The sequence below is a fragment of the Balaenoptera musculus genome, chromosome 3 (assembly GCF_009873245.2).
Source record: "Balaenoptera musculus isolate JJ_BM4_2016_0621 chromosome 3, mBalMus1.pri.v3, whole genome shotgun sequence".
Lineage (NCBI taxonomy): Eukaryota > Metazoa > Chordata > Mammalia > Artiodactyla > Balaenopteridae > Balaenoptera > Balaenoptera musculus.
In genome coordinates this window covers 165,320,270-165,334,905 of record NC_045787.1, presented here as the reverse complement: position 1 = coordinate 165,334,905, position 14,636 = coordinate 165,320,270, and the positions used below count along the sequence as shown (strand labels likewise).

Below are 14,636 nucleotides of genomic sequence, written 5' to 3'. Positions count from 1 at the left end.
GAAAAAGCGGCAGACCTCTAAGGCGCGACTGTGCTAATGGTGCGGTGACGGTGATGGTGAAGTAAGGGTGGAGGGTCTCTCACCCAGGCCAGGGCTCAGCACAGACCTCTGTGCAGCCAGGAATGAACGAGATGGTGATTGCAGCTCTTTACCTTAATGGTTTTTGACTGGAGCCGCAGGCCGTTCAGCGTGTTTATCGCTCTCTCTGCATCCTTTGCAGTCACGTAGTTCACAAAGCCGTAGCCCAAGCTGTGTCCTGTGTGGGAGAACACAGGGACATGGGTGAGCCACTGAGAGCCAGTGAGTGAGCGAGACAGAGAGACGGGGAGGATGAACAGGACTATGTCCAGCTGGGCTCAAAAGGACAAGACCAGAGAGAAGACCGAGGGAGAACGCTAAGAGCCATGGCCTCTGGGAAGGTGGGAGTTAGCGATCGATGGTTACAATCTATATTGATGGTTTATTTGTTACACTCCCTTGGCAAACCTGTATATTTTCTGCAAGGAACAAATTTACAAAATGTTACTTTTTTTAAAAAAGTTTATTTAAAGAGAAACACTGTGTTACTAAGAGCATCCTAGGGAACCCATCACCAAAGCAGTGACAAGGAGCCGTCCCACCGGTGCCGGCCGCTCTGTGTGGCTCCGAGGGGGACTGCGCGGGGGGGTGAGGAGGAGGACAGTCACAGCAGCACACAGGACAGGCTGGCGGGGAGAACCTGGCTACGATCAGCTGTCAGTGTGCAGGCTGTTTTCCGCCACTTCCACGCCCACAGTGGGAAGGCCTGCTGGGCTCTGGCGCCACCCAGTGTCGGCTGCCCTCACTTTCCCAAACCTGCCGCCCAGCTCGGGGAGGAGGAAGGAAGCACAGGGAGAAGCCGGCGCCCCACCTCCACAGCCCTGGCCAGGTATCCAGAGTCCCCCTGGCAGCAGCTCCCACGGCAACAGCCTCATTAGCCGAAGCCTGGGGGAGTCCTAAGGCAGGTGCAAACCTGAGTTCTTCCCAAAGAAATCCAGGGTTACAGGCAGGGTGTCCCCACTCCCTCTTGGGGAACTGTTCAGAAGTGGCGGGAGTGACCACCAACTGGATACACAGGAGGGACACGGCACAGCAGGAGAGGGGCTGTGGGTCCCAGGGAGGCCCAGAGAGAAGCAATGGATGAGGGTCGGAGTGGAAGGAGCCTTGCACTTTCACTACGGAGGAGGAGCAGGAGGCGGCCCAGGGAAGAGAACCACCACCAAGCCGCACCTTACCCATCCACGCGCCGTGTGAGCGGGCACCCCCTGCGCACTGGCCAGCGCTCTCGGCACACAGACAGAGGGGTGAGTGGGACAGAGGCCCGCCCTCTCTGAGCTCTGCACCATCCCCCTCCCCCCACTGGATGGCAAAAACATGATGAGGCCTGAGTCACAGGCAGGCAGAGATCCTCACGGCAGATGTGCTGGCTCTGAACCCAGGCCCATCTTGCCAATAATGAAACTCAGTGAGAGCCTAACCCAGTTTTGCCACCTTGAAACAAACACACCAAAATACTTCATATTTTAGATTTAAAGAAAAATTACAAAGGTAATGCAGAGTTCCCATATACTCCACATCCAGTTTCCCCTATTAGTAACATCTCATCCTAGAATGGTATATTTGTTACATTAGTGAACCGGTACTGATATAGTAATATTAACTACCGTCCACCTCTGATTCAGACTGCCTTAGTTTTCCCCTAGTGTCCTTTACTGTCCCAGGATGCCACCCAGGATCCTACTTGACATTTAGCTGTCAAGTCTCCTTAGGCTCTTCTTGGCTGGGACAGTTTCTCACACCTTCCTTGTTTTTGATGACCTTGACAGTTCTGAGGACTGGTCCAGGAAATTTTGTAGAATCTCCATCAATCTGGGTTCATCAGATGTTTTTCTCATGGTTGGACTGGGGTTATAATGGGTTTTTAGGAGGAAGACCACAGAGTGAAGCGCCCTTCTAGTGTCATCATACTGGGGTGCAGGCTGTCCCACATGACTCATCACCGTGGATGCTGGCCTTCACCCCCTGGCCAAGGCAGTCGGTCTGCCAGGTTTCTCCACTGTAAAGTTACCCCACCCACCTCCTCCACACTGTAGCCCTTGGAAGGAAGTCACTCCACATATCCTGCACGTAAGGAGTGCCATGTGGAGTAATGCTTCAGGGCAGAGTAGCTACACACGGGCCGCTTTCTTTTTTAAAGAAACAAAACCAAAACCTGACCACCCATACCCATGGGTCTCCTTTCTACATTTACAGATCTAAATTTCTAGCAAAACTCCATGGGTCTCAGAGACTGGGCTGTGGGACCCCAGACGGTGAGGAAGCCAGAGCAGCAGGGCTGCGGGGCTGGGCCCATCAAGCAGAAGAGTCAGACTGCAGCTCGGAAAACTACCATCGGTTCCAGGTCGGGAACTTTAGGGTCTTCGTGAAGCGGAGAATGCAGATTATCTGGGGTATGGATTCCCAACAAAACTCCAGCCTTGCTGAGATTTTTACTCCCAATACCTGCTCTCCAACTGTCCTCCGCCCATCTCTCATGGTGCCCAGACCACGGGGCCGTCCTGTCCGGCCCTCATTCTCCACTTCTCTCTGGTCTTCTGGTGTTCTTGCTCCTCCCACAAGGCCAATCCCAAGCCTGGGCCACCTGTCCCCTTCCCTCCTGGCGCTTCAGGTGTCCCAGGCCATGTTCCTGTGCCTTCTGCTGCAGCCGGCCCCTCCTGGCACATGAACAAGGCCCAGCCTTGTTCCCGATTCCTCCCCCTACCCAGGTGCTTGGCGGCCCCCACTGCCCTCCCCTGCTGACCTAAGGCCACCCAACCCTCAGGTGCCACCCCACAGAGAGTTTCAGGATGCAGCTCCCAGAGCCCCCAGCAGCACTGGGCACTGCAGACCCTCTTGAGGCACCACTTCCCCCAGGACGTGATGGCAATGCCAGGTTTTCCTTCCCCCCAACTGGCCCTCCCCAGGCTCCTAATCTTCTGCCCATTCCATCGAGATGGTCCTCAAGGTTCTACCTTTGGCCCTTGTCTTTGTCATCAACGCTTCCTGGGTGACCTCCTTGACCACCGTGTGACCACACCTGCCCATGTCACCTAGGAAGTCACACACCCTCAGACAGCCACTGGCTCCTTCCCCAGTCCTGCTCCCCCTCCACTCTTCCTCAACGAGCCCACATGTATTAGCTGAGCACCTACTACGTGTCGGTCCCCGTGTCAGGCTGGCCGGGGGGTGGGGGTGGGGTGGTGGTTAATGATAATCACAAAGGAGGACAGTTCCTGCCTTAATAAACACATCCCACTGGGTGAGTCAGATAACAAAGCAAGAAACCAACAAACAAAGCCATACACAGGTGCTACAAGGAGAATCTCCGTGGTGGTATGAGAGGGACTCACAGGACGGTCCAGGGAAGACAGGCAGTCGGGAGCATCCTTTGAGGAGGGGATATTAGAAGCAAGACCCCGGGGTGGCCGGAGGCGAGCATTCCAGCAGAAGAGCAAGCACCAAGCCTCTGAGGCTCAGACGACTCTGGTGTGTTCCAGGAAATGAAAAGTGGCCAGTGCGGCTGAATGAAACGAGCCAGGGGACTGGTCCCGAGACGGCTGCTGGGTGGTCCGTGGCCTCAACGGGGCTGAGGCCAGTGCAGAGACCACAGGAGCCCGTGAGCCAGACCAGGTGTGAGACGGGGGCCACGCACCTGGGCAGGGGTGGCAGATGGAAGAGCCTCCAAGAGGACCTGCAGATGCGCTGATGCAGCAGGGAGCTCCAGGGGGCTGAGGTCCTTAAAGCGCCAGCACTCCCAGGCTGGGACCAGCTCTTGTCCTCCAGTGTGTTCTACTCTCTGTGGTGGGCACCTGTGTGCGCCAAGAGGGAAGGCGGGTGAGGAATGAAGGGGAGCCCCTGGTTTCGTCCACTGGATGAGGCCGGTGACTAAAGCGTTAACACACAGCGCTGAGTGCCCACCTCCACCCTCTCCTTCACTACAAACCAACTGTTCTCAACTCTAGCCGCTTGTTAGAGTCACCAGGGCGGCTGCTAAAAACTATCACTGCCCAGGCCACGTCCCGACCAATGACATCAGAATGGGGGTGGGCGAGGCAGGAGTGGGGACAGCTTCGGTAGTTTGTAAAGCTCCCCAATGATTCCAATTCAGAGCCCAGGTTGAGAACTGTCGCTGGAAGTGCACAACAGGAGCAGGGCTCCCCGTGGTTATGCAGAAGAGCCCCCACTTAACGGGCTGTGCTCAGAGCAGGTGCCTGGGGGAAGGCCCTCACTTCCCAAGTTACTGTTTCTCTAACAGGGGCCACAAGCCACGCAGGGTGACGATGCAGCTCCCCAGGTCCCTCCTCAGCCCAGGACCCAGGACCCCTTATAGATGATCCTGCCCCCTAGAGGCAGCAGGCCCGCTGCAGTCAGTGCCTTGAAGGCAGGTCAGCTGCTGCCCCCTCCCGCTTTAGGGGCGATGGAAGACCAGCCCTGAATGAGGGGGGTCTGCGGTCTGGTGGGGGAGCAGGGGCATGGTGCTCAGGCACAAGCCCGGCCAGTGCGTGGATCCTGTACAGGCTGCTGGGGCTTGAGGAGGGCGAGGCCTGCCAGCGTCAGGGGTGGGGGCAACCAGAGCCTGGGATGGGAGATATGGTGGAGGGGGGAGGGGCGGGAGATGAGGGAAAGAAGGACGGGGACGGAGGATGAACAAACCCTGGGCCTGGTCTAGGGATGTATGAGGCCAGCGCCCCCCAGCTCTCACTTCCCTGCACCGTAGGAAGGGCACTGCTTCTCAGCTCTGCTTCTGACTATGCCCGGCACCGGCGTTGCCCTCCCTCCAGAAAGGTTCAAACACCCCAGACTGGCCGACTCAGTGGGTCTGACTGGGGCCTGAGAGGCATTTCTCCCAGCCCCCAGGTGCTGCGGCTGGTCAAGGGCCGGCACCCGGGAGCCGCTGCCCTGGAGAAAGCAAGGCTGTCTCCACAAGGGGCACTCTGCATGCCTGGCTGGGTGACCCCTGGGCCAGTGCTCTTGCATTGCCAAACATCTTTCTCTCTCTTTAGACAAGGGTTAAGACTGAGACGATTCCATGGCATTTCGCCTTGCTTTCATGGACCAGAGCAGCCAGACGTAATGTTTTAAGCCCTTAGTGTTCCTCACACTGACCTGGGGTGCACAGCTGAGGAAGGTGAGCACCCCGTGGACGAGGCCCTCCTCTGCAACGTGAGTCCTTTCTCTAAAGGTCCACGGGGCTCAAGGGAAGACATCACTGATGGAGAGAGACTGGGTCTTGGGGGAGATGAGTGAATTAATTAGGCAATAAATAAGAAGTAGCAAATGTCCCCAAAGGAAAGAAGACGGGCAAAGGACAAGAAGAGCCCTTTTATAAAAGAAGAGTACAAGCAGCCAGAACAGATGAACTTTACTAGAAATGCAAACTGCCACCACGATCAGCTGTCATTTTTCACTTAAGAGGTGAGAAACCCTGCCTGGCCTAGGGGATGGCAGGGCCGAGCAGAGGGTGAACCACAGACCCCTGGAGGGCCAGTTGGCAATAAGGGTCAAGAGCTTTTAGAAACTACACTCTCTCCTCTCTGCCGGTTCATTTCTAGAAAGACTTCCTACAGAAATAACCAGTGAGCAAAGATTTGTGCCAGGATATTTATCTCAACCGGGCTTGTAACTATGGAAAAACAGTTACAACCTGTTGTAAACTCAGAACTTGCATGCAACAGAATACCACGCAACCCCCGTGACCATGAGACAGCTATGTTCAGTGACAGGGAAAAATGTTCACAGATACAGGAAGAAAAGTTTCCCACGCAGCTTGGGAGGTGTGAGCCCATTTTTGTAAAAGCACATGACTGCTCACGACCATAAATATGTAAAGAAGAAAGTCTGGATGGACATGAACCGAAAAGCTGACAGTCGTGGGATTATGGGTAATTTAAACTTTTCTTCCTGCTTGTCTCATGTTAAATTTTTTTCTAAAAGGAACAGAGGTGATTCGCATTAAGAAAAAAAGTGGTCAGCTGGGTAGGTGTGGAAGGGCATCCCTGCAGAGGGAAGAGTACTGGAGAAATCACAAGAGTGTGAGAGCAGGGTGTGTCTGGGAAATGACAAGCAGCTCAGTCTAGCCCAAGAGGAGGGTGAACGGGGGTGGGGGGTGCAGTGGCTGGGGAAGAGGGGGACAGGGTCTCAGGGAGACTTGGGAGCTACAGGCCAGGGTATGGGCTTTATCCTGACCAGAGGTGCAAGGCAATGAGACAGAAGCTGAGCATGTAGGCTGGAGTCTGGGGACCAAGTGGCCAGCATGACGTAATGCAGCAAGGTAGAGGCTGGCTCATGGTCCCACGTGGGTCATATGTCATGTGAGGAGGGGCTAGACACCAGGACAGAGAGCAGGGCAGGGCTACACAGTAAGGCCAGGTAGTGACTGTGGATGGAACAGGCATCAACAAATGCATGTCTCCCACAGGGGGGCGTGGCTGGCCAGAAACACTCTGAATCTCGAGGCCAGCACATCAAACATTCTCAGCATCCCAGCCACCACCGTGTCCCCGCTTCCTCCTATCACTGGTGCTTGGCCCATGGTCGGCACTCAATAAATATTTGCTGAATGAATGAATGTCCATGCTGATCTGCATTCTCCCCCAATCCCTAGATCCACTCATTCATTCACTCAACAAACACTGACTCTGGCTACATCTGGGAATACAATAGGGTCCTTGCCTCTGAGAACCATAAGGACCTACTGGACCAGAAAGTTCCAACCTCAGTGCAGTGTGGAAACCCACGTTGCAGGTCTGCCTCATTGCTATGGGGACCCAGAGAAGAGCATCTAACGCCGAGTAGATCAGGCCAGGAAGACATCCTAAAGCAAACGGGGCCCAGGAAGTGAAGGCTTTTAAAGCAGGTGAGTGACAGGGTACATCTGGTATGTTAAAAAGAGATTCCTCTGCCGCAGTTGGGAGAATGGGCTGGAGGGAGCATGGCTGGCCAGTTAAGAGCCTAAAGCAACAGGGCAGGCAGAAGACGATGTGGCCTGGTCTAAGATGGTGGCAGGGAAGATGGAGGAAAAAGGATGGAAGCATCCAGAAGGACGAGTGTCAGGGACACACATCAAAGGTCATGCTTAGACTTCTGACTGGAGCCACTGAGTGGACAGTGGTGCCATCTGCTAAGATGGGGACCCTGGGAAATAAGCAGTCGGCTTGTGGGAGAGTCAAGGACAGTTTGGGAAACACTGAGAGGCTGAAGCGCCTAGAGATCGGGAGAACTTTCTGGTTGAAAGAGAGGTGGCCAAACTGAATGTCCAGCTAAGCTGTGGGTGTGCATCCGCTGACCCGAGGGTTGGCTTAGGAAGAAGAGGAGGCATGGGAATAAGCCAAGGACTGCCTAGGTCAGCAGCTGGGAAGGAGCTGCACGAGAGACAGAGGGGGGCCTCAGAGGTAGGAGAAAGCCAGGTTCATGGACCTGAGGGGAGAGACAGAGGAGGCGGCTCTGTGACCGGGAGGAGAGGGAGGACATCGGCTACAGCAGCTCCTCACTCGGGGGCGATTCTGCTCCCCAGGGACATGGCAACATCTGGGAACATTTCTTGGTTTTCACAACTCCGAAGGTGCCCCTGGCATATCCACTGGGTGGAGGCCAGGGATGCTGCTCAGCCTGCAACGTACAGGACGGCCCTCCCACAAGAGTCATCTAGTTCCAAGCGCCAACAGTGCTCTAGCGGAGAAACCGTGAGCTAGAGGGAGCTAGAGGGAGTCCGGGCATCTCTTCAAGAGCGCAGAGGCTGGAGCATGTTTGAATGCTGGCGGGTGGTCCTGGAAAGACCCACCAGGAAAGTGGGTACTTGAATAACTTGAGGTTCCTGGGATGCCGAGAAGGGAAGGGATCCAGCACAGAGGTGAGACAGCTGTTATTTTCACTGTGAAGTAGGAAGCGGTCATCATGTGAGAGGAAAGGGGGCCTCAGGGGAGAAAATGCGCTGAAGTGGCTGCTGTGGCACGGGGATGCCCGTGTTGTGAACTCGGTTGGGGGCTTGATCAGACGGGGTGCCTGTCTGCTGGGATGCGAGACTCTCTCTGGGGTGGGCCCCTGAGCCAGGCCAGGAGAAAGCTGTCAGACGAACATAACCGAGTCCGGGGTTTCACCAGAGCGGTGTAATAAAGGACAAAAGGGAGTGAGATGTGAGCTCACGGCCCGGGACCAGCCTCGAATTAGTTTTCACACACCGGTGGCAGGAGGAGAAAAGTGAATGCGGTAAGTTTTCCATAAAGTCACGTTCATTCAGTTTAAAGAACTGCTAGCAAGATGCAGAGCTGAAATGCCAACCCAGGCCCACCCACTCCACAACTCCCGGTGCATTACACTCAACTTTGCCCAGAGAGCAGAAAAGGACTATTTCTGTACTGAAATAATTTCCAAATTACGCTTTTGCTGCTTTCGCTGGTTCTCAAAACCAGTTCTCTCCGGACTGATCTGGCCAAATCTAGGTGTTCCTATTAACATAGCTCACATTCCTTTGAAAACCACAACAAGCCAAGAGACAAAGAAGTCAGGAATATCAACAGGGCTGAAAATTCCCTTCCACCAGAACATAAAAGGAGAAAGGGAAGACTTAGTAGTAGTGCAGGAGAATTTCAAACCCCTCTGAACAAGGACTCTCTTATTCAGGATGGTCTCCTGGAACTGGAGAGAGAGTGTGGCTTCTAGAACATTCCAACACTTCAATTTTGTGTATTATCTAAAGATCCTATTTCGAAGACATTTATTACATTGCAGACTCTCAGAACTGGAAGGGTCCTTACAGGACTTTTGAGTTCAAAGTCCCGTTCTGATGAACCAACTCCCTGTACAGTAGTCAGCCAGCCTCTACAGGAGTCATCTCGGGTACAGGCATCTTCACGTAACTGGCAAAGGCTGAAAGTCGATGAAGCAGGATGATGGGTACATGGGGTTCAATAATATTACTCTACTTCAATGTAAATTGAAATACAATAAAATATTACATTTCTATAATAAATACAGCTTTTGACTTTGAAATTATTTTTCAGTGTAGGGAATCCTGGTCCCACAAGCCAGCGCGGCAGCCAGAGCCCTCCTGAGAGGACTGGCCATTCCTCAGCGGAGCTATGCAGAGAGGAGGAAGAAGAGGAGGGGGAGGGAAGAGGGGAAGAGAGAGAGGAGGAGGAGGGCTCCCTAAATCGTTCCTCCCTGGGGTGAAAAGAAAGGAAGAGGTGCCTCGGAGCACCTGGTCTCCCCGTGTTTTTCTCCAGAGCCCCTGAAACCACGCTCTCAGAACAGAAGCCTCTCTGTAGGGAGGGCCTCACCAGGCACCGGGCCTCGTGCAAACCCTTAGGCAGCTGGCAGCATCAGCATGTAGGAGCCACCATCCCCACTTCATGGATGGGGACACTGAGACGGGGTGGGAGGGCGGGGCTCTGAGCCAGCCTGCCCACCCCACAGCCCGCCCATGACCCGCTGCCCTGCTCCAGCCCCCCTGAGAGTGCAAGCTCCGTTTCAGATGTTAAGTTGAGAGCACAACAGCAGACAGTCAGGGTGGCCCAAACCTAACGAAGGACAGCCCACAGGGGGCTCAGTGTTCTGCTGCGGGCCTGACCTTGTATGTGAGCCTGGGAAGACAGGGTGGACCTGCCTGGGCCTGCCCTGGGCAGGGCGCTGGCCAGAGTCCCTTCTACACGTGGCACCATGCCCCTTCCAGCTCTCAGAGTGTCCCTGTTCTCCTGTCTCCTCATTTTCCCTCCCCTCCCACCGTCGTGTTTTGTATATACTCTCCGTCTTATGATGGATTTTTCTCTTTGGGGAACCTACGTCCAATCTTACACCTGGGTGGGGGCAAAACAGAGTTGAGATAAAAATGAAACTTCACAGCTATCATTTCAAGGCTGTGGCTCTTCCTGGCTGAGGAGCACTGCAGGGTCACAGGCAAAGAAGACAGTGCTTAGCAGGATGGCCACACGTACCCCCTTTACAAAAACGGCTCTTGTTTCTTTACCTGCTACTTTATCCCGAATAAGTTTTGCAGATTCAACTTCACCGATACTGCTGAACAAACTTCGTAACTCATCCTGGGTCATGTTCTGAGGGAGGTAGTTGACAATCAAATTTGTTCTCCCAATATCATCCCTGCAGTCTTCAGCCATGTGGTCTTCATAACCATTAGACATTGTATTTTTTTTTAAATCTGCAGGGAGAAAAAAAAAGAGAAGTAAATTCCAAATGTTCATAATGCAGGATATTAAGGCAACGCTCGTGACTGTGTTGCATTTAGACATTTTTCTTTTCAACCCTAGAAGTTCAACTTATGTCCACACAAAAACCTGCATGTGGATGTTTATAGCAGCTTTATTCATAACTGCCCCCAAACTGGAAGCAGCCAAGATGCCCTTCAGTAGGTGAATGGAGAAACACACGCCAGTTGTCTGGTACATGCACACAATGGAGTGTTATTCAGTGCCAAAAAGAAAGGAGCCAGGAAGCCACAAAGGCATGGGGGAACCTTACATGCACACTGCTGAGTGAAAGAAGAGCTTGAAAGGCTACATACTAGAGGGTCTCAGTTATACAGCATTGTGGAAAAGGCAAAACTAGAGAGACAGCAAAAAGATCAGTAGTTGCCAGGAGTTGCGGGGAGGGAGGGTGAATAGGCAGAGCACAGGGGGTTTTACAGGGCAGTGACACTATTCTGTATGAGGGTGTAATGATGGATATATGTCATTATACATTTGTCCAACCCCACAGAACATATAACATGAAGAGTGAACTCTAAGGCAAACCCTGGGCTTTAGCTAGTATGTAATAACAATGGCTCATCAATTACAACAAAATACCACAGGAAGGCAAGATTTAATAATAGGGGAAACTTTGTGTTGGAGGAGGGGTTTATGGAAACTCACTCTGGACTTTCTTTGCAATCTTTCTGTAAACCTAAAACTGCTCTAAAAATAATGTCTACCGAAACAAAAACAAAACAAGCCCAAGTCCAACCATTTCCACTTACCAAGAGGGCTTTAAAGAAACAAACCTACAAACAATTCCAGCACCACAATTCAAGCCCCTGGGAAAAGTGGGTTGTCTTGAGAAGGTTCCAAAGATCTCTGATTGCTTTCTCTCATCTCCATGTGCACTACTGATGCAGCTGTACACGGAGGAGCCTGCGAGGTGCACCTGAGCACCCAACCCAGACACCCTGTCTGTACTCCAGCAGGCAGGCGATGGTCCTCTGCGCCCCTTTATTCCCAAGACAGAGCAACTGAGCCAAGAAAGAGGTTACGATTTCTCTTCCTGTTAGAGGAGCTTGGTCTCCAAAGCTGGCAGGCTCTGGAATACCTTTAGCCGCCTGCACAAATCTTTACTTTCAGTGACAAATACCAGAGCACAGTGATGGCTTTGGACTAGAGTCGGCTCAAGACCACTCTTCTGGAAGCGCCACTCACTCTAGGTTTTGCTCACAGGCACTGCTTTGCGCCTGCCTCGTCCAAAATGTCCTGTGTCTCTGCCTCTAAAGAAACAGGCACCCCGTGGGGCTGAAATGTCATCACTGAGAAAAAGGCCCCGCTGCCCATCAGTCGGGGTAGGTTACAGGGGAGCAGCCCACTCCTTTCTCCAGATTCCTACTGCCCAGTTCTAATTTTATGCTTCAAAACCCAGTGCCCAGGGCTTCCTGGGTGGTGAGGTGGTTAAGAATCCACCTGTCAATGCAGGTGACACAGGTTCAAGCCCTGGTCCGGGAAGATCCCACGTGCCGCGGAGCAATGAAGCCCAGTGCACCACAACTACTGAGCCTGCGCTCTAGAGCCCGCGAGCCACAACTACTGAAGCCCGCACGCCTAGAGCCCATGCTCCGCAACAAGAGAAGCCACCGCAATGAGAAGCCCGCGCACCACAAGGAAGAGCAGCCCCCGCTCGCAGCAACTAGAGAAAGCCCATGCGCAGCAACGAAGACCCAGAGCAACCAAAAAAAAAAAAAACACAAACACAAACACAACAAAAAACCAAAAAAACAACAACCCAGTGCCCAGTGTCAAGAGCATTTAGCCTCCTCTAAAAATAGCCTTGCCAGCGGTTATATAGAAACCTGAACACATCTCCTGCACAGGATTTGCCACCTGCCCCGAATCAAGAAGCAGAGAGGAATCAGGTCTGGTTCCCTGTTTCCCGGTGGAGACATTCAGGTCTTCTCTACCTTTCCACCCTCTCACTTGCTTCAGACCATACACAACATGCAAAATTAGTCCAGTCTCCCAGTATTTCTTTTATTTATTTGAAAATGTTCTATGCTTCCTGCTCTTTATAAAATATTTCAGCATCAAGAGCCATAAAAGAAAAGATTGAAAACTTAGACTTCATAAGGTTAAAAACTTCTGGACGGCAAATGCATCACACACAGACAAGCAGCAGACTGGGAGAAAATGCCTGCTCCCTATCATCTTATTTAGAGCTGCGCTTCTCACACTGGGTGATTCTGCCCACCTCCCCGCCCCCCAGCCCCTGGGACAGGGGCAGTGTCTGGAGACACTGCTGGCTATCAGGACTGGGGGTGGTGCTGTGCCGCTGGCATCTAGTGGGTAGAGGCCAGAGATGCTGTTAAATACTCCATAAGGCACAGGACAGGACAGCCCCAACCAAGAATTATCTAATCCAAAGTGTCAGTACTGCTGAGGTTGAGAAAAGTTGATTTGGGGCATCTGCAAATTAAAAAGAAAAAACCCACATATCACTAGCAGAGAAGTGGACAAAATACATGAGCTGCAACTAATAGATGCTGGCAATTCATAGAGCTAATAAGCCATGAAAAGAAGCTCAAGTTCACAAACAATGAGGAAAATGCAAAATAAAAAGAGATGCTACTTTGTGTCAGTCAGATGGAATACAATCCAGGATGGATAGAACCCAGTGTAAGTAAGGGTAAGGGGGAAAAAACACCCTTATACACCATCGATATGAGTGTGACATGGTACAACCTTTTGGAAGGATAACATGGCAGGTGCTATCAAAATGTTTAATGTGAATGCTACCCTCTGACTCAGAGCTGTAGGAAACTGCTCTACAGAAATAATCATACATATGCAGGAAAATATGTGCGAGGAAAACACCGACCCCATGGCTGGTAAAGTGCTGGACACAATCTAAGTATGTCATTAATGGGAGATGGTTAAATAAATAACAATTTTCAGTAGAAAGCAAGGAATTAACGGGTTTAATCAGGAAAAACTCCACAAATCTATTAAACCTTCTGTGGCCATGAGGCTTTAAGATAGATCATTAGCTCAAAAACAAACAAACAAACAAACAAAAACATTTGTTGAAGCCTGAACCAAAGTACAAGGGTTAACTCTGAAGAATTCTAATGCACGCTGAAATTTGCTCAAAATGTGACACACACATTTTTCTTCCTCCTTCCTCTTTTTTTCCTTTATCCCCCTCTCTCTTCACTCTTGTTCTGAGTTAGGCATCCATTCTTCTGCCTTTTCCCTCACCCTGCTTTCATGGAAGATAAACTGGGCAGTAATTACCCCATTCTCATTATCCAGAGTGGGGTGTCCTCTATGCCTGGTAAAAAGTTAGCTTCCTAAAACAGTGGTTGGCAAACCATGGCCTGCAGGCCAAATTTGTTCAGTCCACCTCCTATTTTCATAAATAAAGTTTTATTGGCACACAGCTACTCTCATTTGTTTATGAATTGTCTATGGCAGCTTTTGCACTCCAGTGACAGAGCTGAGTAGTTGTGACAGAGACCATATGGTTCACAAAGCTGAAAATATTTACCATCTGGCTCTTTACAGAAAAAGTGTGCCGACCTTTGTTCTAAAATGTAAAAAATAGAAAAATTTCTTGGAGAAAATCTTTGCGACACCAGGTGAGGCAAAGAGTTCTTAGATACCATACCAGAAGCCAAATTCATTTAAAAGAAATTGATAAACTGGATATCATCAAAATTTAAAACTTTTGCTCTTGCAAATGACACTGCTAGGAAAATTATAATCCACAGACTGGAAGAAAATATTCAAATCACATATCTGAAAAAGGACTTGTATCCAAAACATATTTTTTTAAAAAACCTTTGAAACTTAACAATAAGAAAACAAACAACCCAATTTTAAAATGACAAAAGATGTGAACAGATACTGAGCCAAAGAAGATATATGGATGGCAAATAAACACATGAAAAGTTGCTCAACATTACCAGTTATTAGGAAAACGCAAATTAAAACCACATCAAGGGAATTCCCTGGCGCTCCAGTGGTTAGGACTCCACACTTTCATTGCCGAGGGACGGGTTCAATCTCTGGTCATCGAACTAAGATTCTGCAAGCCGTGCGGTGCTGCCAACAAACAAACAAACGAACCACATCGAAATACCACTACCCATTTAGGAGGCCTGAAACCAAACAAAACAAGCAAGCAAGCAAACAAAGATGACAAAACAGACAATATCAAGTTCTGGTGAGGATGTGGAGAAACTAGAACTTTCATGTACTGCTGGTGAAATGTAAAAACATTACAGCCACTGTGGGAAACAGACTGGCACTTTCTTATGCCTAAACATACTCTTACCATATGACCCAGCAACCTTTTCCTAGTCCTCACGTACGAGAAATAAAGAGTTTTGT

The 14,636-nt window shown here is 51.0% G+C and overlaps 1 protein-coding gene across 1 annotated transcript in view; it reads right to left on the bottom strand.

Annotated features, from left to right (window-relative positions):
* Window positions 1-14,636, bottom strand: part of ELAVL1 (ELAV like RNA binding protein 1) — a 37,358-nt gene that overhangs the window by 12,851 nt on the left and 9,871 nt on the right. Inside the window, exons 2-3 of the mRNA XM_036846871.1 lie at window positions 10,019-10,207; window positions 153-256 (exon numbers count right to left, since the gene is read on the bottom strand). Coding sequence (XP_036702766.1) covers window positions 153-256; window positions 10,019-10,190 — 276 coding nt within the window. The 5' untranslated portion in view covers window positions 10,191-10,207. The remainder of the gene's footprint in view (window positions 1-152; window positions 257-10,018; window positions 10,208-14,636) is intronic.